At 40.8% G+C, this 23,227-nt stretch overlaps 1 protein-coding gene across 1 annotated transcript in view; it reads right to left on the minus strand.

Annotated features, from left to right (window-relative positions):
* Positions 1–16,240: 16,240 nt before the first annotated feature.
* Positions 16,241–23,227, minus strand: part of LMBRD2 (LMBR1 domain containing 2) — a 36,221-nt gene continuing 29,234 nt past the window's right edge. Inside the window, exon 18 of the mRNA XM_069776316.1 lies at positions 16,241–21,868. Within this exon, the coding sequence (XP_069632417.1) occupies positions 21,808–21,868 (61 nt within the window). The 3' untranslated portion in view covers positions 16,241–21,807. The remainder of the gene's footprint in view (positions 21,869–23,227) is intronic.

Genomic DNA, 23,227 nt, shown 5'->3' on the forward strand with positions numbered 1-23,227 from the left:
GAATCTGAACAATTATTAATGTGCTTTCAGGTGTCTCAAACTGCAACAGGCTGTGATTAAGTTGTACTTGATTGTACCTGCTCTGTTACTGTGCACAGAGCTGTAAGCAGAGCTCAGTCAATTTAAAATTTATCAGAAAGAAGATAGAGATTTCATCAGAACTCTGGAATTTTTCCTCCTCACTTTCCAACTAGCTCTGAATACATACCTGTTTGGGGTTTGTTTTTGTTCAGTCTGAATAGCCTGAACTGTCTGTTCAGTTTGTGGTTCAGCACTGGATTGAATCTAAGAAAAAAAAATCAGTGAGATCTAACATGATCTATACACACATGACAGAGACTGAGATGGTGTCAATTTCACTTTCCAAAAATTCATATTTCTTGTTGAATTTAGACAGGAGAGAAGGTACAAGAAATGCACAACGCCTCAAAGAAAAGACAGAAGCCACTGGGTATTTTGCCATAGTTTACATGCACTAGCATTGCTTCTTAATGTGCTACCTGTGACCCTCACTGTCAAGAAGTTGTCCAGCAGTGAGAATTGCAGGTATGAACATGTCTGCTTGCACTTGGTAGAAGAATCAGCATGGTGTTTAATTTTCTATACAATTAAATAGGCAGGTTAAAAAAAAAAAAAAAAGGCACGAAGTCTCAAGAACACTATACACCAAAGAAGACTGATTTTACAGGATAAACTTTTGGGTTTTTTCCTGCCATTAAAATTGAGAAAGTTTCACATACACCAAAAAAGAAACCCCCATGGTAAGTAATATTGTCAAGGGAAAAGTATTCCCATTTTAAACTAAGCTATAATCCAATTAAATTGAACTCCCAGTCATAATAAAATGTTTTTACATCCAAAAATGCTGCTCCCTGTGTGGTTTGTAGTTACACAGCTGAAATCAATTGTGGTCATGATTGTTCTCCACAGCAAAGACCAGCTAGCGTAGGGCAAACCGTGCCCATGCTACTGAACTCCTTCCAGAGAAGGTGGTCACATCCAACCTGCCTGCTGGGGACGGTCCCCTGCCCTGCTCATAGCGACGCAGCCCAGCCTCTCCACGTGGGTCTGACCCCACAGCAGTGACCCTCAGCTCATCCCTCTGGGCCGAGGAGCCTTTCCAGCCTGGAAAGCACACGGTGCTGGCAGCGCTGCCCGATGAATCCCTCTGCCAGACTATGCATCTTGGGCATTCCTTACCTTTCCCTTGTTTTACCTTACCTTTTCCCTTCACTCTGTAGAAGCACAAACAGTTTTGGGGTTTTTTTTAACACTACGTCTGCTGTTAAAGGCATGTGTTGCTTGACAAGTTTTTTAAGGTGATTTGAGATCGGGAGTGTTCCAGAAAAGGGGATAGTTATTTTGAAATATTTTTTGTTGTAAATCTACCACAAATCTCTTTTCAGTTGGAGAGTAGAAAATGAAAACACTAGATACTTCAGCTTTTTAAGAAGTTCAGCAACTGATGTTTACCAAAACCCAACTATTTTTATCCTGTGCCTTGAAATAATGAAACATTTAAAGTTTTTAAAGATTTCAGGCAAAGTGGAAAAAACTTAATGGTGTGGAGTTTTGGGTTTTTTTGTTCTCTCACATTTCTCAAAAATATTGACAAGCTTCTGTCAACCACAGTCAAACAATGCAATGGAGGTCTGGCATGCATGAGAAACTTCTATGCTCAACTCCCTTTCTCTTTCCTCCAGAGAAGAAAACAGTTAAATGGATCCAGCGTTTAGCAGGATCAAATACCTTTTGATGCTGAAAAGCTGTGCTTGATCATTGCAGAGGGGAGGAGGTAAGGAAGAACAGGAAAGCAGTCTGCAGCTTGCTGCAACAAAAACCAGAACAATCTGTCCTCAGGCGAAGAAGGCAAAGAGAAGGGAGCCAAAACCAGAGAGAAGAAGATTTCAGTTAGCTGCTCCTCAAAGAGGCCTCCCTAAAGACAGTCATAAAGTGCTGGAACAGGCTGGGGAAAGAAGAGTGGTTGTGAAGTCTCTTCTCTTGGCACAGGCACAAGCCAAGAGGGGAAGTCTTGATCATTTTTTTACATCCCTCCCAGTCCCTTGAAATGTGGATTTTTACAGGTATATGGGATCATGCAGGCACAATTAGGCAGGAGGGAAAAAAGGTGGTAAGGAAGCAGTGTCAGTCGTTGTACAAGAGGCGGCAGAGGCTCTTTCTTCTAGCACATGGGCAAAGCATTGCCTGCAGGAGCAGCTGGAGGCTTGGGGGAGGAGAAGCTGTGTTAGTTGCCAGCGAGGGGCACGCTCCACTTGTCAGCCCATGGAGCCTGTCTGGCTGCAGCTATTACTTCAGTCTGTGTGGTACCATTTCCAAAATAACCACAAATACAATGGGGTTTGTTGTTGTTGTTCTCTGGAGCTTCCTCTCCAAATTACCAGGGACTGTTTTGGTCCTGTCTCCAGAAACTTGCTGATGGGCGTGTGAGTCAGATTCTTTTCCCTACCAGGGCACACTTGACATGGCAGCGCAATTCAGCACAGGCCTGCCTACCCCAAAAGCCCCCTTCTCATTTGCTCTGCTCATCAACACACTGATGATACACCAGTCCAGAGAGCTTAGTGATGTCCCAGAGTCCCTTCTTTCCAAGGACTGCCCACTGCAGAAGGGACTTTTGTCACCTAGAAGGATTAGCTGTTGTCAGGCTCCTCTGCGCATGTTGAGCCCTGAGATGGTGTTACCTTGGCATATGAGCTGCTGTTGCCTCAGCAAAGATCTTGTTTCTCTGGTTGTGAAGAGCAGATTCATACAGGGATGATGCAGCAGACTAAGACGCAGGGTCAGATCTCAAAACAGATTAATGCCAAGTACTGGCTTTTACCCCCTCCTAATGCTGCAGTGCCCAAAACCTTTTGGCTTGTGACCCCATGGGAAGTCCGCACTGGAGCAGGCTCCTGGCGGGACCTGGGACCCCATGGAGAGAGAAGCCCACGCTGGAGCAGGTTTTCTGGCAGGACTTGTGACCCCGCAGGGGGACCCACGCTGGAGCAGTTCGTGAGGAACTGCAACCCATGGGAAGGACCCACGTTGGAGAAGTTCATGGAGGACTGTCTCCCATGGGAGGGACCCCACGCTGGAGCAGGGGAAGAGTGTGAGGAGTCCTGCCCCTGAGGAGGAAGGAGCAGCAGAGACAACATGTGATGAACTGACCCCAACCCCCATTCCCCATCCCCCTGTGCTGCTGGAGGGCGGGTAGGTAGAGAATTCAGGAGTGAAGCTGTGCCTGGGAAGAAGGGAGGGGTGGGGAAAGGTGTTTTAAGATTTGGGTTTATTTCTTATTACCCTACTCTGGTTTGATTGGCAATAAATTAAGTTAATTTTCCCCAAGTGGAATCTAGTTTGCCCATGACAGTAATTGGTGAGTGATCTCTCCTGTCCTTATCTCAACCCATGAGCCCTTTGTTATATTTTCTCTCCTCTGTCCAGGTGAGGAGGGGGAGTGATAGAGCAGCTGCGTGGTGTTTAGTTGCTGGCTGGGGTTAAACCATGACACCACCAGAACCTGAACATTCAACTCCTTCAAAATCATTGCTGTTCAAAGAGCTCCCCCCGCCCCTGCCATTCTGACCTGGTCCCAGAAAGAGTAAGAGCCTCACCATATGTACTTAAGGCCATTGTAGCCACCAAGGACACCCCAGGTATCTGCACAGAGCTACGTGGGACTTAACTGAACTCTCCTCAGAGAGGAGCTGAAGGGATGGCAGAACACCGAATGATACCAGATGCTGGCATTTAGGCAACTGAATTACCATCTAGCTGTCCCTCTGATAGAATTATAGCATTGTAAGAACATTTGAAGTTAAAAACCAGTTTGTTTCGGTCAGCCCAAAGGTCTGCTGGCCCAATCTCTTAATCCCCACAGTGGTCAGCACACTCCTTCTTTACTAGTTTCTTCCTGTTTGCTTGGTGTAGCAGTCAGACTTACAGGTTTGTAATTCCAGGTTAGGTCATCAGACATGACTTTCTGAGGATGCTACTTTTTAGCCTTGGTGGAATTAAATCTGCTTAGCACTTGGTGCATCTTCGTAAGTGTCTAAATTTTAGGTCCCCGGGAAAGTGTCTCTCTAAAAATAAGTGCATGGATTCCAGACCTAAACAGTGGACATGCGTCGGTGCCTTTGCCGCCATCCAGGCAAGCCCAAGGGAGTTTGGTGTCCATTTCCCCCAAAGCTTCCAGGGGAGCAAGGCTCTCAAAGGCATTCATAATGCTCAGCAGAGAGATGGGGGATCTAGCGTTACAGCCTGGAGTACTGATCTGAGCCCACAGGTCTCAAAGGGCATGTATATGGGATAAAGGTGAAGACAGATTCCTTCTCCGCTATCTCCAGGCTCCCTATAGTTTGGCTTTTGGACTGTTTTTTTCCAGTATCGTCCTCCGGCATCCAGTCTGGGCATGCTCTTCATTACTGGAGGAAGCAGACCACTGAGACAGGACACTCCAGCTAGAGCTTGTGAACTTCTGTGGCTTTCTAATGCTGACTGGGAGAAACTGCCAAACCCCACCTTCTCTGGGGTTTGGCAGCAAAACTTGTGTTGTTCAGATACCAGCAAGACCTAAAGAACAGGCTCAGATGCTGCAGCCCTTGTAGCTCAGAGATCATTTCCACTTTAGCAAAAATCACATCCTTACGACTTTTTCACTTTGAGGTGATGGGGGGGAGCAAGTCTGCTGGCAGGTGAGAAGAAGAGTATCATGGACTTTCCCCTTCCAAGGCAATCCTATGTTTGCTTCTCACTGTAAATTAAGGCAAAACCACATTTGAAATCCTGGTGAAAAAGCTTTCTGTAATGCAGTTTCAGATATATCACAACGTTCAGTTCTGATAAACTCAAAGTGCTTTGGTTCTGGCATTGATCTTACTGCACATTGCCATCATTGAAACAATGAAACACAAAGATGCTTCTCTTTCCCTTCTAGCTTTCGATATGCAAAATAAAAACAAAACACCTACACACCTACCCTAGTTTTAAAATTCTGGGGGTTTTTTCATGCTTCTTAACATGGAATGAAATACAAAGAATTCCTTTCAGTAGCTTCACACCATCTCAATCCTACAGGCTTCCTATCTCCCACACAGTAGTTTTGGAAATCAATTAGAGGTGTCTTTCTATACTGTTCTGTCTCTTTCTGTTAGGATGGCATTAAAGGCTTCAGTCAAATGGATCTTACTTTAAAAGTTCTTTTTTACAAGAATTCACATGAAGGAGTGCATGTAAACTAGTTCTATCTGCTTACTACCCCCTATGTATTACAAACCACTGAAATGAAAAAAATCACAGTGCAGAGAGGATTATTTTACAAGCAAGATTTTCTCATGCCTTTGACACAAATGATTCAAACCTTTGGCTCCAGTTTGGCAGCATAACACTAGCAGTAGGAAAGGTCCTGAAATATGTGTGTGTACACCGAAAGCTTAATTTGGTGCAGGATGATATGGGAGGTTAAAAAAATACCAAGAGCTGTTCCTTGCTTTGCTCCTCCACTCATAGCTACCAATCCCTAAAACTTCCAAATTCTGGATAATCTCTTTCATTGGTGAACACTCAACTAGAGACTTACGGACTTGTATTGGATGTCCTATATCATAAGAATTTAAAGGAATCCTCCACACGATAGCATGCCTTATTCCCTGAAAGACAGGCAAGAAATGCTGGGATGTGCAGCAGTGCAGCCCTGTAACCTGGCATTGCCATTGCTAGCAACAGGCCACCAGCTCTGTAGTGAGTTTGCAGAGCTTCAGGACGAGGGCCTGCCAGGCTTGCTTTTTCTGAACTTTTCCTGATCTGCCTTTAGCTTTGTTTTACTTCCTCCTGTGACAGCGATTTCTCTGACAGACTAACTGCCTATAGTAATTTGTTATAATTTTGTTTATCTTTCTTATAGTGCAGTTTTATATAGACAGCAGTAACAAGTAGCAATTCTATGTATAATGAGATGTTTACAACTAACACAATACCGGTTTGAGAAATACCAGACTGGTACAATTGCAGAGCCTTTGAGAAGTGGGGACACAGGATGCAGCGTAGAGTGGTACAGGCATGAAATGATAAAAGCTGGGGCACAGGCTTGGCATTGGAGATCCCACAGCTCCTCATCAATGGTCAGTTAGAGAAGCGCAGACCTAGACAAAACTCGGTTTAGGGGTAGCAAAGGGAACAGAAAAATAGCCTTTAGCATATGTGAAATACACCACATACAGTAAATTACGCTGTAACATGGAGCTGCAGGACAGTGAAAAAAAAGAGAAAGGTGTAAATGCATGTTAGGAAACACAGACACATGACCTCAAGAAGATTCTAGAACATCAGCATGATAATAATCCCAACAAAGGACACAGAAACTGAAGATTTACAGTGTTAATTCAATCTGCAGGCTGAACATGCTGACTTTAAGACCTAGAGGAACAATGGAAGGGTGAGCATAATCCCAAGAAAATGGATGAAAACTAGGTGTGTATTATAACTTTAATTGTATTATTAATATTATTATTGACACTTCTCCCTGTATTGAAGTACTTTAACTGCTTTATTATTCTTTTTCTGTAACAATTAGATTTGGATTAGCAATAATAGTCTCTTCAGATTTCAATTAACAATAAACTCTTGTCTTTACTTCTATGGAAGGTGTTCTTTCTTTTTACCCATAAATGAAGACCTTGAGCATAATAGAAGGGAGGAAAGATGAGCATGCGGGCCTCTTCAAACTCAGCTCCCGGCAAGGCACCAAAAGGCACTCTGTAACATCACTCCTGCTCTTTCTGAGGATTGTCACGCATGTTGCCAGCTGCAGACTGCATTAATGGGAAGTTCAACACAGAGTTGAGGTCTGTCCCAGCAGTGAGATTGCTTTGCCCCTTCTGAGTATTTTGCTTGAAATGGGATGGTGGGTTTATTTCTTAGCTGGGAAGTTAGGCAGGTGATGTTTCTCTCCATGAGGGCTGCAGGGCTATAGTGATGTCTTTGTGTATGCCACTCACTTGACCTTTGATCCCTGTTTAGTATATAATCAAGAATGATTTTAAATAGAGGCAATAGCATGTGTTGGCTATGCCCAGCACATTTGGCTTCAGTTATTTAGAACTTCCGGCAAAGATTGTCCTGTCCAGCTTGTGAGAAAATATGCCCCAACTGTGACATGCTTTTTCCTTCACACCAGCAAGCTTTGTTCTCCTTCTGTCTGCCCTCTGTATTAACAACTTCTGGGAAACAAAAAAATCCATGTTAACCTCCCCTACATGCACACAAACTTTTCTTCCATAACCCAGGTGCTCTTGTCTAGGTTAGGTGGGAGTGCCACCAGGAGCAGGAGACCAGAGCTCCCAGGCAAATCATTCATGACCCCACCTTGCACAGCGCAGCAGGCATCTACATGGCTTGTGTGGGAAGGGGCCAAGGAGCATTGCACGGTTCTGCAGGGACATGCTGGAAAGGACATCCAACAGGGAAATGCAGAGAAGGGGGCACACCCAATGCTGCAGAAATGGTAGCAGGATTCCCAAAACTTTTCTAGCTCCACAGGCCAAGTTGCAACATGTTACAAGCCCTCCTTTCTTCTGAGACCTTCTCCACTAGACAAGTTGTAATTTCACTCCCTAGCAAAGTTCCTGCTCATTTTAGAGGTGTGGCATCTAACGTGCAGTTAGGCCTGAGGCAATAGAGAAGAAGCATCAGTGTCCATACTTCTCCGTGAAGTTAGTCACCTGGGCCATGACCATCTACACTGCTGATGTTCTCACTCTGTGTCTCACTGTATATCTCCATTATGGACACTGATGTTGATGGGAACCCTGCCACAGTAGAAACCACTAGCAGGAACCAGGAAGCAGCCAGTTACACAGCATCAAGTCTCCGAAACTGCCAGAGTCAGCATTTAAGTGTCTGTAAACCAGTTTTTCTGCCTGAAGACTTGTCCTTTTTAAAATGAAGTTGGTTATATTGTCTCAAATGGATTTATGCTAGTGAAAAACGTAGTTCAGCCATATGAACAAGCAACCAGACTACAATTACTGCTGTGTTTCTGATACACCATTCCTGCATTTGAGGCCAGATAATGCTAATAAGAATTTGTTAACAGTATCTACCCAGAAATTGCATAATCTGGCATGTTTGTTATCTACAGGAAGAAGTCACTATCTTCTGATGGATGAAACCTCACAAGTTTTTGTACAGTCATACGATCCGGATGTCACCAAAGATGGCTCTTTTGATGATGCCAAGAAAAACAAAAAAAAGAAAAAAAGAAAAAAAGCTCACATAGTAACAACAAAAAGCAAAAAGTAACAAAACATTTCTCAGAATAGAGTATCACAAGCATAATGTGAATCCTAATTATACTACTACTGTAAATATTATGTAAGCTCTAGTAACAGAGTGTTTAGTCCACCGCCAGTTGCCTCTGCCAAGGACAGAGGCTGCAGTGTTACGCTGCAGTCTGTGGCGTGTGACGGCACCTTCCTCGACTGTAAGAGGGTCTGCTGGGTGGCACCTTCAGCTTGCCAAGGCCAGCTCTTCCTCCGACATCGCCCTGTGTTGCTCCCTGCCCGCGCTGCCTGACCTGGCACTGCCCTGTCCTGCCATCACCAACATGGCACGTCGCATCAAGAAAGAAGGTGGGAGCAGAGTCCTGAGACTGCTTTGGCTGCTTTCAGCAATGTTTTCACACAAACGTCAAGTAAACACTCCCAACTGCTCTATCACCCCAGTGACCGGTTGCCTATAAGGAACCAGACCTTCTCTAGCTGAGAGAAAAACAGAGGGCCCTGGACACATGGAAAATTTGGGACTCCAAGTTTATCTTGGAGGATTTGTCATTACATGGCACAGATCAGTGCCTGTTTCTTAGTTAGGGACAAAGTGGGTAAATTGGGAGGACGAGGACACAGAGACTTACCCAGCCAGTGGACCTTTCCGAGAGGTTTGGTGCCTGATCTAGCTGTTCTCTGAATGTCATTGTCACAACTGGGATCCAAATCAGAATAAACTGTGAACTCTTTGTATCCTTTTGCCCCAGAGCTGTGAAAAAGCAAGTGTTAACTCAGTCCTCATTTTTGAAGAAAAGGTTAATTTTAGACTCTGAAGAGTCCAAAGGAAAAAGGAACGGAGGCTGAGTTAAAGACAGCATCTTAAAAATGTCTTCCCTTTGAAAATATTGGAAATATCATGTAAGTTAAAATAGGAGCAGTCCAATCCCTACCAAGGTACCAAGTACTCTGGTGGCCAGGACTGCACTGATGAATATAAGAAAGTGTTTGCCAGAAACACGGACAGGTTTGTGGAAGGCAGGTACATAGTCTTGGTAATTTCTCTGTACAGTTGCTTAAGCAGCTTGGATTATCTGCAAACCCCATCAGCATTCCTCACAGTCCCAGACAGTGACTTCTTAAATATTAGGCTTTAAATAACGAAGTAAGGCTGCAAAAGTAATTCAGTGGAAGTTCCCCCTTCCCCAAGCATGTACAGTTTCTATTCCTAGGCAAAGCTAATGCTGCAAGATAAAATAGACTTTAGATAAACACATTCATGGAATTAAGTCCTGCAGTTTCAAGTCCAGGGATTTCCCTGGTGAATCTTGTGCTCTGAATAAAATACAAAACATTTCTAGGCATGCAATTCAGGTCACTTTATTTCTCTATTTATCACCAACACTTCAGTGTAGGGCTGTTACCCAAACTGAGGCAGGTGGAAACAAAAGGAAGAACAAAACGCAATGCATCTCTTATGTAGGTGGTGTGACATTTTCTCTCAAGGTTTTGGATTTTAAGGTTGGGACATCCCTAGTCATCAGTGTCAAAAATCTTCTGTGGGTGGCGTGCGTAAGACATCAGCCTCCTATAACTCAAAAGTCAGGGAGTGCACTGGAGGAACTCTTGGGTGGTACAAGGTTTCCTTTGCAAAGTTTACAAAGCACTTAAATTCATCGACTCTCTAGCTCAGGGACTTTCCCAGCTGAGAAGTTCCTGGAAAGAGACAATATGTTGAGTTAGGGGTTCCTGACATCTGGCTTTTCTGAAGTGTCACAACTCAGATCCAAACCAGAACAACCACAAAACTCCTTCTGCCCGTGCTAAGAGCTCAGTCCAGTCCTTTACTGTTGCAAGGTAAGGGGGAGGGGAGATATCCTTTTGATGAATTCTGCTCTAGTCTTACCCAAATCTCGTTCTACAGTCAGTGTAAAACCTGTGAGACCACTCCGGGGCCAGGCTCTATCAACTGATGAGGAAAATGAAAGGATTGTTACACTAAGTTTAGAGATTTGATGAGTTTGGAGCTATGGTGAATAACAAGCTTCTCATAAAGTGGCTGGAGTGGACAGCTAGCTAGCTATAGACATAAATAGATACTTAAATAGATTTTGCCTACCAGCATAATCTGTTGTCTAGAATTTTCCAAGACTGACCATGGTTTCCTGGGAGACAGGACTTTGCCTCACTGGCATTGAGGCTATTTCAGGCACCGGGATGCTTATCTTAACTCTGGTCTCTTGAAAAGCAGCCCACGGTTTCCTGCTGTCCTAAGCAAGGCAGCGAGCAGTCCAGGAGAGTGTGCTGTGCTGCGGGATGGGAAGCGGCAGCTTTTGAGTGGGACAGTCACGCGTACAGCTGACCAGGAGGCGGCTGAAACAAGGTACCTGCTCCTGTTTAAGCAGACATGCTCTGAAGGGAAGTTAATCTTACAAGTATGGATTTTGGTGGTAACAAGCATCAAGGATTTTTTTTTAATCCAGAGGTATTAGCGCATGGGTTTTTTTAGTACACTTTGTTAGTCGGAAAAGAATTAAGGATTAATTGAAAAGTCAACCAGATTTGTTATCTTCTAAACCATTAACATTTAAAGAATTCACCATTTATAGATTTGATGAGGAAGTAGCAATTAAAATGCTCAAAAAAAAAAAGAATACCACCCAGTTAAAGTCTTGCTTTTCTTCCCATACAAATAGATGTTCAGCACTTACCTGAGTTTTATGAATCAACTGGCATACCAATATTATACTCAAAGACCTCAATTCCTTGAAGGAGAAGTTTGGCATAACATGGTTGATGCTTTTAATCCTTCCTGCTATGCTGTAGAAAAATTAAGGTGTGCTCTGCAGCAGAGTTCCCTACTGCTAGCAGGCCACAAGCTGGGATAGACAGTCCCATGTCTTGTGCCTCAGTATTGAATCCCCACCTAGCTGTGGACTTCTGAAGCCATGTGAAGAAGAGTTTTGTCCCTCTCTGATCACTAGTAGCAGAAAGTCAGGAACTGACCAAATTTGAAAATATCAGCAAAGAAGGAAAAATCAAATCCAACACATATCTGTCTATAGAGAATGTTTTGGGTTTTTTTAAAAAGACATTAATAATTCTATCAATCTACATAGGGTAACAGGTGCCACTCTGTCATTCCTGATTGTGTGGTAGAAGCCAAGGCGGCAGATAGCAGAGACTGTTGGAGTTCTTGATTTTAAAGTAACAGAGATACGAAAAAATATCAAGTGTATAAGCATCCAAGGCAATAACTGCTTAAATCCAATATTGGTACTGTTAGAACCAAAGAATCGTTACACAGACTGTCACGTTTTATTGTGGTCTGCTCGTGCTAAAACACTTCATAGCAAAAATCAAAACTCAATTTTTTTCATTGTGACGTTGGGCCAGCTACTCTCAGCCTTGCTGCTGAACATGCTCTTCTGGAGGAATACTGCTTTGGCCTATCTACCCCAAAGTAAATAGAAGTGTCACCTTGCCCTGTGGTTGATGAGCTCAAATTGCCACACTGTCAACATTACAGCTTGGATCCTCAGGAGGATTGACTAGCTATAGACTTCAGTAGCTAGAATATATATCTAATCTAACGACTGGTTTCGTATTTGTTCTTTATTCAAATATACTAGTGCATTCAGACAATCTCTGCAACGGTTCCCAGGGAAATGACCACATAAGACATGGTCTGGTACTGCTAGTGACAAACATGGTCTTCATTTCACCTAGAGTAGAATCAAGCTTGTAAGTCCTAAAGCTCAATAGTAATTATTATTCCTGGTAAATGGTGACTGAACATCTGATTATATTGCTGCAGCATTTCAACAGATGTCTACTTAAACAGGAAGCAAGTCCATCCCATTTTCTGGAAGTGCTTTTAAGGTTTTATTTATTTCTAGCTCTAAATTTGTTCCAAATCACTAAGAAGCCTCGAGAGAAGGACTCACCAGAGTGCATGCTGTTGCCCCCATTAGCAGCAGGCTCCCACCAATTTGGGTTCCTGGGACAGATCCTGCCCACCCACCCGCTCTCCTGAGCCTGCCGATCCCAGTCCTGTTGTTCTACACCAGCTTGGCTGTCACTTCACAACACATCAGCATTCAAGCCTGCCGCCACAGTCTCTGAAATGTTTATCACTCAGAGCTGACAAGCGTCTGGTGGTTCACAAAGATGTTTTAAGTATTAGTCCAGAAAGCCTGACTCCAACTGTCTATGTCTTCCCAACCCACCACTGAACTGTCTCCGAGAGGCAATAATACAAGATAAGTATTTTATTTTGGTGCTCTGAGTTGCACCACACTTGCTCATGCTCTCAATCTCTCCCCCAGCTCACTCCCTCCTTCTCCTCTCTCAGACTACTCTTAACTTCAAGCCATGAGTTGTGCTCAGGTTAGATACCTGAAATAACAGAGGCAAAAGCTACAGGGTGTTTGCACAGTACTGAGCCCAACACAGGCTTTTATCGTTGCTTTGCAGTCAAAGCTACATGGACTTAGACTTCAGGGACCAGTCGTCCATATGCTGCTATCAGATTTCCTACAGAAAAGTCAAGGTGACGCTACGAGCAGCAAAAGGTGTAAAGTTACCCCAGGAGCAGGCAGAGGTCACACCTTCCTTGTCACCACCGCTCAAATACTCTCCCACGCTTTGCTTTGCCTCTCAACCCACGCACTTCCTTTGTCCCGTCTCTCTCTGCCCTGGGTTCACGTTGCCTCGTTCCTTTCCACATGCTGTGTGACACACACAAGCCACCTCTGAAGGGGGTGATGCTGTGTCACACTGGCTGCCACGGGTGCTAGCCTCTTGCAATAGACTTGCCAGTTATCTGTGAAACTGGGGCTTGAAAGCTGTTGCTTGCTCACTGAAACATGTCATAGTAGTACACTGCTTTTGCATCTTCTTGATTCCCATAGATATAAAAACAGCCAAATCTTCCAAAATAAAAACCATGCTTTTATGGGATTACTAGTGCTTATGAAAGGAGCCAGCCTCTGGGGGACAAGAGGAACACAAAAACACAGGAAACATTCCCACCAGCATCCAGCCTTTGTGAAGTTTGCTTAGAATGGATGAACTTTCCTAAGCTTTGGAAATGATTTTGTTTGAAAGTGAATTGTTTAACTATAAGTGTTCACTAGGATTTCAAAGGCTTAGCATGTTTCCACAGAGCATGTCTAGGCACTGCCTCAGTTACATCTTTGCTTTGATGTTGACTGAGCAACTCAAAACACACACCTTTAACCAGATAAGCTGTTTCTGTGGAAGGAACCTGAGAGCTTTTCTTGTGTTTGTGCATAACCCGCATTCATAAAACACTCCCAATACCTGACCACTGTTTATGAGCTGAATCTTTCTTTGCAGCTCAGGTCACATGCCCTGAGAAGGGAAGAAAAATTGTGTCTTCTGTCCGTCGGGCCCTGACCAACTTTGGCTTCTTGATAAGCTCTCAAAAAATCCTGAAGGCAATGGTGTATAAACAAACCAATGCATAACAAGATGATGCAAAAGATACGATGTTTATGAAGAGAAAGGGTTAAGATCTTTATCACAGTATGCAGAGCAGAGACTAGGATGAACAAGCAACACACAGTGGCAAGCACATCATGGCACTGCGGAGGCAGAGGTAAAATGAGAAGGGCAGAGCAAGGTTAATTCACAACCCTGATAATTCAGTCAGTCAAATGCTATTTCAGAAGACTTAAAATTCACTGAGCATGCAGGGTAGTTTAATTAGCAACTGCTCAGAATTAAAACCCAGAATTTATATTGCTCTCTGAGCAAATAAAAATCTGACAATGAATAATGGAAAGTTAGGACAATTCCCACCCTCTGAACTATGTACTGTTAGGCTTACAGTAGCTACTTATCACTGTAAGTCTGGAGGAAGAGTATGGCTGGTTAACTATGCTGAGAGTAATTCAATTCAGTATTGAAACCGCCTATGGAAAAAATTAAAAACATACACAGAAGATCATTCACAGAATCATAGAACGGTTTGGGTTGGAAGTGACCTTTAAAGGTCATCTAGTCCAACCCCCCTGCAATAAGCAGGGACATCTTCAACCAGATTAGGTTGCATTCAACCTGACCTTGAATGTTTCCAGCGATGGGGCATCTACCACCTCTCTGGGCAACCTGTTCCTGTGTTTCACCACCCTCATTGTAAAAACTTTCTTCCTTACACCTATCTAAATCTACCCTCTTTTAGTTTAAAACCATTACCCCTTGTCCTACTGCTGCAGGTCCTATTAAAAAGTCTGTCCTTGTCTTTCTTATAAGCCCCCTTTAAGTACTGAAAGGCCACAATAAGGTCTCCCTAGAGCCTTCTCTTCTCCAGGCTGAACAGCTCCAAATCCCTCAGTCTGTCCTCATAGCAGAGGTGTTCCACTCCTCTGATCGTTTTTGTGGCCCTCCTCTGGACCCGCTCCAACAGGTCCATGTCTTTCCTGTGCTGAGGACCCCAGAGCTGAATGCAGTACTGCAGGTGGGGTCTCATGAGAGCAGGGCAGAGGGAGAGAATCACCTCCCTGGACCTGCTGGTCACGCTTCTTTTGATGCAGCCCAGGATGCAGTTGGCTTTCTAGACTGCGAGAGCACATTGCTGGCTCATGTCCAGCTTTTCATCCACCAGTACCCCCAACTCCTTCTCCACAGGGCTGCTCTCAATCTTTTCATTCCCGTTCTGCTACCCCTACCTCTTCTCCCATCAACAGAGAAAATGCCATCCACTGGATTATGACAGATGGCTCAGTATGGTCCACTGAGCATTCTGTTACTAACCCTTCCTAACATCTGCACACATCACTCGTTTACTACATTATTCTGAACCCACATATATTAAAAATACCTAACAAAAAGATCCAGAAAAGATACTTGGTAGTCAAGCAGAACAGAAAGGGGTGACAGTCCCAGAAGGGGTGTGATAGGACAAGTCTTTATGAACAGTACCAAGACATTCCTACCACAGTAATGACACAGACTGGTCCTGAGTGTGCAAAATGTTTCCTGCAACTCATATAGAACAGCAGTTGCAGATTAACTGTAGAAGCCAATAAATAATCAAATACAGCAACCACCTAGTCTTAGTTGTTATAAATATTCTGATGTGCTAAAAAGATTAATTGCTCCAGAGTATGGCTTTTCAATTTATGATATCTAGAAGATACTTCTGTACCTCTCAAGAAAAATGCCACTTTATCAGAACGAAAAAAGAAACCTAAAAACATACCCCACCACTGTAGCTGTACAGAGACAATAAAATATTTAAATTTAAAAAAAATTTCTGTTTCTTCTTCCTTCGCCTTATTTTTGACCCTTTTTTTTTTTTTCTTTAGGTAGGGAAAAGTAATAAATATGCAAGCAGTGAAAGAAGAGAGTGATTTAATTCATTCTTCCCTTTGCCTGTCTCCTCACAGCTGTAGTGGAAACAGTCTCTTGCCTCTCTACTGTCACCGCGGCTGGGTACATCTAGAAGGCATTATGTCCCAGTTTAACCACTTATGGAAAGGAGGGAGGGGTGTAGGAGCCCTACTGTCCATCCCACCTTACGCCCCACAAAAATACCCAGTGCCCAGTCAGCCCCAGGAGCGTACAGGGTTCTCACAGGCTTCCTCCAGGTGCTGCTGAAGCTTACATCTTCAGCTAGCCTGGCTGCACGTCTCTGTCTCCCTGCATTCGCAGAAGCTGCTTGCGCTTCCACAGTTGGGGTGAGCTGTCAGTAATGGTACCGGCTCGGAGGGCAGGTCCAAGCCTCATCCCCGGACTCTGACAATGACACATCCAGGTACGGAAGCTTCTTTTCCGTCTCCCTTTTTAATCTGCTTTAAAGGAGATGCAAAAAGATGACCAAAACAAGGTTGGACTGTCTTCTAAAGAAAACTTAATTTCTACCTGGAAAAAAGAAATGCGTCAAATTGCTCCAAAAGATCACTACCAAAAACACTTCAGAGAAGTATGAATATCTAAAATACACCAAGGAAAACGTATTGCAGAAATGATTTATTTCATGCCAACTTAACCCTTTGACTAGGTATTTTAACACGCATTTCAAAAATATATCCAGTACAACAGTAATTTAGAACACTACAGAGAAAAATTTATAACTCAGTGAATTCCAAACAAGGTATTATGCACACATATTTGTATCATAAGGCAAAAAAAGATAGTCTATCCATAAGCAGCACTCCTACAGCCTATCCTTGATATACACTGGAGAATGAAGATCAATTACTAAACCTATACTTACAAATGAATTCCCTTATCTTCCAGATACCTCTATAGAAATATAAGGTATTTCTATAGAAAATAATTAATTTCTACAGTGATAGCTAAGCTATCACTCTGAAACTATTATAATTCACAGGAATATATCAAACATAACAACATTATCCTCAAGAACTAACTGAAGTTGCATATTATTGCCTGCCAATTACAACTAAACCACACATACACAAAAGCATGCTGAGGAATACATTCCAGTGCATTTTAATAGAAATAAAAGAGTAAACCTGATTGGGCTCAGCATATGACTGAAACAGAAGACACCAAATGTAATGCAACATAATTAATGACAGCAATTAATGTATTAGAAAGGGATCTAGTTCAAGGTGCTTTTTTTGCTAGGAATGCTGGGTTTCTGTTAACATAATCCAATGGTGTAGGAGTGTCTCAGCTTCAGATTAGACTACTTAGAGGCACGGCTAGTGTTAGAGAACTGCCATGAAGCAGTATATATTCCTGCAGAGCCCATTAGGGAAAAGGAATGTAAAAATTTCAGAAAGTTTACAAGATTCACAAATAAGTTGCTCTGAAAAAATTAACCATATTCTGAATTTTAAAGAAAAGTAAAAGCTAGGAGACAATATATACCCTAAGTAGTGTTTTTGTTAATAATTAAGATGCACATATTTGTCTGTAATGAATAGGTCAGATTTCTTTTAAAAGTCTCATTAAAAGTTTACCTGCATGAAGTGATCTCTATTTAGTATTGTAAATGGCCCTCAGATTGCAAGTAATTACAGCAATAATGAAAACTGCAACAAAATATTGTGTTTTTCACATAACATTACAGTATTCCAAGATAAATTTAATAAAATATGAATTATCATAATTACAGAAAATCAGAGTAATCACTTTTTTAATACTTCATAAGTAAAAATTGTCATGGTTATGTTTTAAAATAGCAAGAATAAATATTGAAAAGATAACAGCTTTCCTCCATTCCCGTTAATAACTGTTAATGACTACTTTACAAGTGCTTGTCTGCAAATAAAGGCAGATTATATACCATGATTTTTCCAGTAGTGTAAGTTACAGTAGTATAAAGTTTGTTGTTTCTTAACATGTTATCATACCTAAATAATAAAATATATCATAGTTTGCCCAAAGTGTCACTATTAGCACAGACTAGAAGTTGCATATCCTTTACCTTCCCTCATAAAAAGACTCCCTCACTTCACTGCTAGGAGCTGCACCTGTCTTAAGTGGAGTGCAGAAGACTCATTTCCCAATACAGGTATCAGAATATGCATATTTTTAAACACCTGAAAAAACAGAACTACAAATCTAGTAGCAGTATTAATTTTGATTAGAGCTTTTTACTATCCATACTTTCTAAGAAATCCAGCACTGACACAGTATTAAAGTAGCTACTGTTTTTACTCCCACTTTTCAAAGTTCATTACAACTTGCATGGATTCTTTTCACTGATTTAAATCTTTGACATGAAGACATTCAAACATTTGTACTTGGGTGGTTTTTTGGTGTTCTGGGTTTTTTTTTTTGGTGTTCACAGATGAAGAGGAAACGGTGGAAATGATGATGAAATGGAAGTATACCCTAACTGCTCAGTAATTCAGAAAGAGAATAAATACTTAACTCACATTCTTTAGCCGCAAATAAATACAACTTTATACTGACAGAATAAATATGCTGACATTCAGTTCCCAAAAGCACAGTTTGCAAGGCAGTTATATTTTAAATCACCTAAACTGGAGTATCAAATGTAATGCAAGAACACCATTAGCCTACAGTACAGTCACTGCTTAAATACACCAAAGCTAGTTTAACTTTTTTTAGCTGTGGTAATGTTAGGACTAGAGCTATACTAGCAAAGAACTCCTCAAGAATTGCCCCAATCTGGCTGGGTATCATCATAGAATGGTTTGGGTTGGAAGGGACCTTGAAAGGTCATCTAGTCCAGCCCACGCCCCTGCAACGAGCAGGGACATCTTCAACTAGATCAGGTTGCTCGGAGCCCCATCTAACCTGACTTTCAATGTTTCCAGGGATGGGGCATCTACCACCCCTCTGGAGTGTGGCAAATCCTTAGGCATGTAGCCCCCGGGCAAGTTCTGCATTATTTGTACTAGCAGTAACCAAACTAGTTTAAAACTAGCTCAAGCACACAGCAAATGCTGTGCAGGCATACCCCCTATTTCTCTAATGTTCTTTTACAGCTGTACTCTGTATTTCTTTGTTGAAACTCTTCCAGATTTAGTCATATGAACTCATAATTACTTTTCAATACAAACTTTAGATTAATTGGCCTACAAATCGCACATAATTAGAGTAACTGTTGGTCAGCAATGAAAATTATGGATGAAACTTGACTTCATTTATCAGCTCCTTAAACACCCAGCATCCAGGAAGCATGTGACACCATGGATCTCCAAGGGCAATTCAGAGTAGAACTCTTGAGAGATTTTCAGAGCTCTAATTCCCATGCTTTCAAAAAGCAGCCACTGGTTACTCCACCACTCCACCACAACATCAAAAAAAGGTCAGTGGATTCCCACCTCAATGAGCTCAGAATTACTGTTAGCAGCTGAAATCCCACTGCCATTAATTTATAGTCAGCTCCTCAAATTATTGTGTCCCAATGAAAACTGCACAGAGGCCTTACACCAGGGACTAGTTAGCTTTTTTATATAAAATCCTGACCAAGTTTCCATTAAAAATTCTGTTTGCAGCCATTCCACTGATTTCTGAGAGGGGAAAAACCAGGCCCCAAGAAGGCTCACTCCAACTCTCTGAACTCAGCAAGGGCTAGGTAATGATAATTCACAAGCATTCAGAAAAACAAACATTCCTACTATAGTAGGAACTATAGTTTATCCATTAGCACTGAATTAGATCCCTTTGTAGTGACATTTCAAGAGTTAAACAAAGAACTTGAACCTTATTTCATCCAAAGATTTTTACAAATAAACTTTTGGGCAATTAAATGAGATACAAATTTTAAAAATAGAAATACCAAGTCTAAGAACATTCATGTGAATGGATGTCCAAGAACATATACAACCCCTTTCATATGAGGCTGAATTCAGGGTAACATTTCTAAGTAGATCCAAAATAAATTAAACAGGTGCTAACATAAAGTTCCTAAAGCACAATCTGAATAAAAGGAGTCTCCTTTTCTCAACTTCCAGTCCCTGACACAGCCATAAGATTTTGATCAAGCTTTCAGAATACACAAAATACTCAAACTAAAAAAGTGACCTCTTACAGGTAATCTGGAAATTGTATGAGTTTGAGTACATGTGGGCATGGCTGTTGTTCAGTGTATTCACCTAAGAACAGAACTGACAATTATTTTATGTCTACCAATTTATTAATATAATTATTTCTATACAGAGTATTTTTTCTCCTTCATAGTAACAAGTCAGTGTTTTAAAACAGGCAGATTGATATATTACAAATACCACTACTGTTAGAACACATGATATACTAAATCACAGGAGGTAGTTAGATTCCCATTAACAATTACTTCAGAAAACAAAGACTATTTTTAAAAATTAGTAGAACACCTCATTCATGAAAATTTACTTTTACATTCCCCAGCTGCTTTAAGGGAAGTCCGTTTTTTAAGCATAATAAAGAATTTATGAGAGCAACATGTTCTCTTTCAGTTTTCAACAAACTCTGCAATAAGCACATAAGAAAACTCCCAAGTGGTAAAGACTTAAGACAAACTGCAATAAATCCACATTTTAAATTCATCAAATTTCCAAAGATATCATGAATTTGATCACATCTTTTACCTTATGATTACATTTGAAAATTCATTCAACTAACTATGGTTTAAAAATATGTCTACACCAATGAAATTAATGTGAAGCTTTTTTTACACTGTTAATAATTGGCATTTTTGAATGGCATTCAAATGAATAAGCATTATTCTTTGTGCAACAACTTACTGCAAAATACAGGCACCTTAAAAACAGATACATAATGCAACCAGGGCATTTGGGACATTAAAAAAGTGTTTACTGTTATCTAGTCATGCTATTTATTTCCCTTCTTTTAAAGAAATACTCTACAATTTGAAGCCGTGCCTGAGATGTGTGCAAATTATAATGTTTCAGCATTTAACTCAATTTTCACATTATATTTCTTTTACAGCTACAAAGACACCAGTGTGCCAAGATTTTCAACTGTTACAACTGTAAAAATCTTAAGCAGACATCGTATCTTCAATGATGTATTCTTGCTATTGCACATATGCTCATATGACAGTGAAACTGTGGTCCATATTAATTTTCAACTATTTACACATGCTAAAATCATTTATCTGCATATAATATTGAAAAAGAAAAAATACAGCCTTTCTTGATCAATACACTTTGCTCAAAATTTATGCCACCAAATTTCATAGAATCATAGAATACCAGGTTGGAGGGGACCTCAAGGATCATCTGGTCCAATCTTTCTTGGCAAAACCATGGTCTAGACAAGATGGCCCAGCACCCTGTCCAGCTGAATCTTAAAAGTGTCCAATGTTGGGGAATCCAATTCCCTGGGGAGATTACTCCAACCGCTGATTGTTCTCATTGTGAAAAATTTTCCTCTTGTGTCCAACTGGAACATCCCCATGAGTAACTTGTAATCATTACCCCTTGTCTTCTGCATGTGACTCCTTGTAAAAAGGGAGTCTCCATCTTCTTTGTAGCCACTCTTTAAATACTGGAACATGTATTGTATGATTTTATGAAGAACAGCCTGCCATTCAATCTTTCTGCTTATACAGGGTTTGATTCAAAGACCACTGAAGCCAAAATAAGCCTTAATTTAATTCAGTAGATTTTGGACTAGGCATGAAGTTCAAAGAGAAAATTATAGAAAGTGTTTACTATAGTAATTGATATAACTGCACTTTGGATGCATTAAGAAGCTCTCACAGCATCTTTTAAAATACAAAAAAATTCCTTCCAAAAATCCTCTTCCTAAAACTTACAATGTTACAGTTCAAGTTGAGCCCTAGGTATATTTATGAAGTTTACCCTCTATTAACTTAATTAATAGTTTTCTCCTTTTGGTCATGACACACAAGCCCACACTGATGCACAACAATATCTACAACAGAAGAAGCATATTCTTGTCATAAGTAGCAAAGTTATCATACAGGTCCATTTCCAAAATAGTTGTTCCTTCATATTCTTTTTTTAAACAAAAATGGTCTTTTCTGATTTAGTGATATAAATACAGTATTTTCCAAGCAATGAGTAGGAAATAGATTTCCACCAAATTTTCTTTAGCTTTGAGGAGTTTAGACATCATCAAATACTTTGCTTCGAGACATTGACAGGTATCTTCCACCAGGCTGGTACCTGCAGAATCAATTTTAAATATGAAAGAGTATCATAGGAAATATAAAGAACCATGAAATCATATAACTCTCACTGCACTTTTACTCCTTAACTCTCAATGAATTACAGATCTGAATTTCTACTGAATTACTGTTTCCATGAGAATTTGATAGGCAGACATTAAATTAAATCTCCTGTGACCAAGAAAAACAGTGATATGAATACTGGGAGTCTTGAAGAACTTTGTTTCCTGATACAAAGGAAAGACATGTAATGTTTTTGTTGAGCAGAACTTCTTTCTCTCTCTTTTTTTTTTTCAAAAACAAACAAACAAACAACAGCATCCAAAAATAATTTGGGTGATTAACAGAACATCTCATTGGGTATTCCTAGAAGAAATACAGTATCAAAGATAATGCAAACAAATGGCTGCACACTTAGTAGGAAAAAAGAAGCTTCACAAATTGTTGGGCAATTATATCTTATACACATTTTCAAAGCACAAATAAATTCCAATACAAGCATGATGTACTTCCTCTCTGCAGTACTTACCAAAACCTAAACCGACACAACGCCAGAACCTAGTGTCCCCCGTGCTCCGTCATAGAATGCTTGTAACTATTGCAGGAGCTATAGTTCTAAAAATCAATGTTACACAAGCTATTTTTAAGTGCATTGAAATTTCATATGCAATTATTGTTAATTTATTACCTCTATGAAACTAAATGAAGGTTACTAGAGGAAAGCTCATCTAAGCTCTGTGGTTCCAGATTTTCATTTTAAAGAAAGAGTTCAGGATGTTCCACTCTGCAAAGTCCATATAGGTGCCAGAAGACTTCAAACACTGCACTTGAAAAGTATTTGCTCCGAAAGAATTATATATGCATATTCCTATTTTTGTAGACTATTATGCCTTTCACACTGTATAGAAGTCAACAGCTGACAGAACTGCTAGGCTAGTTCCTCTTTAAACTCTTCTGCTTAAAAAGAACCAACTTTTGAAATGTGGTGACATTAGACTACATAAGTTAGCTGTTGATACAAACTAACATTGATGAATCAATCTGTAAAACCTGGCAGTGTCATTTAACAGCATTGTTTGCATGTTTTTCAGCTGGCATTTATTTGTTGACATTATAGATATAAATCAACTGAAAATATTTATGATTTTTTATTGGATTGGGTATGCTAGTTTTAGCTGAAAAAGAATGTAAACTATAACTTTTTATAAGGGAATTCAAAATTATTTATCATTAAAAGTTTCTACATCATTAACTACCTAGATAAAAAAAGCACCCATGAAATGTATTACTTGTTTCTTAAATATGAGCAGAACTTAGCAGTTATGTAAGATACTTTATTTCAAAACTAAGGAAATTT

This window comes from Haliaeetus albicilla, chromosome Z (genome assembly GCF_947461875.1).
Source record: "Haliaeetus albicilla chromosome Z, bHalAlb1.1, whole genome shotgun sequence".
Classification (NCBI taxonomy): domain Eukaryota; kingdom Metazoa; phylum Chordata; class Aves; order Accipitriformes; family Accipitridae; genus Haliaeetus; species Haliaeetus albicilla.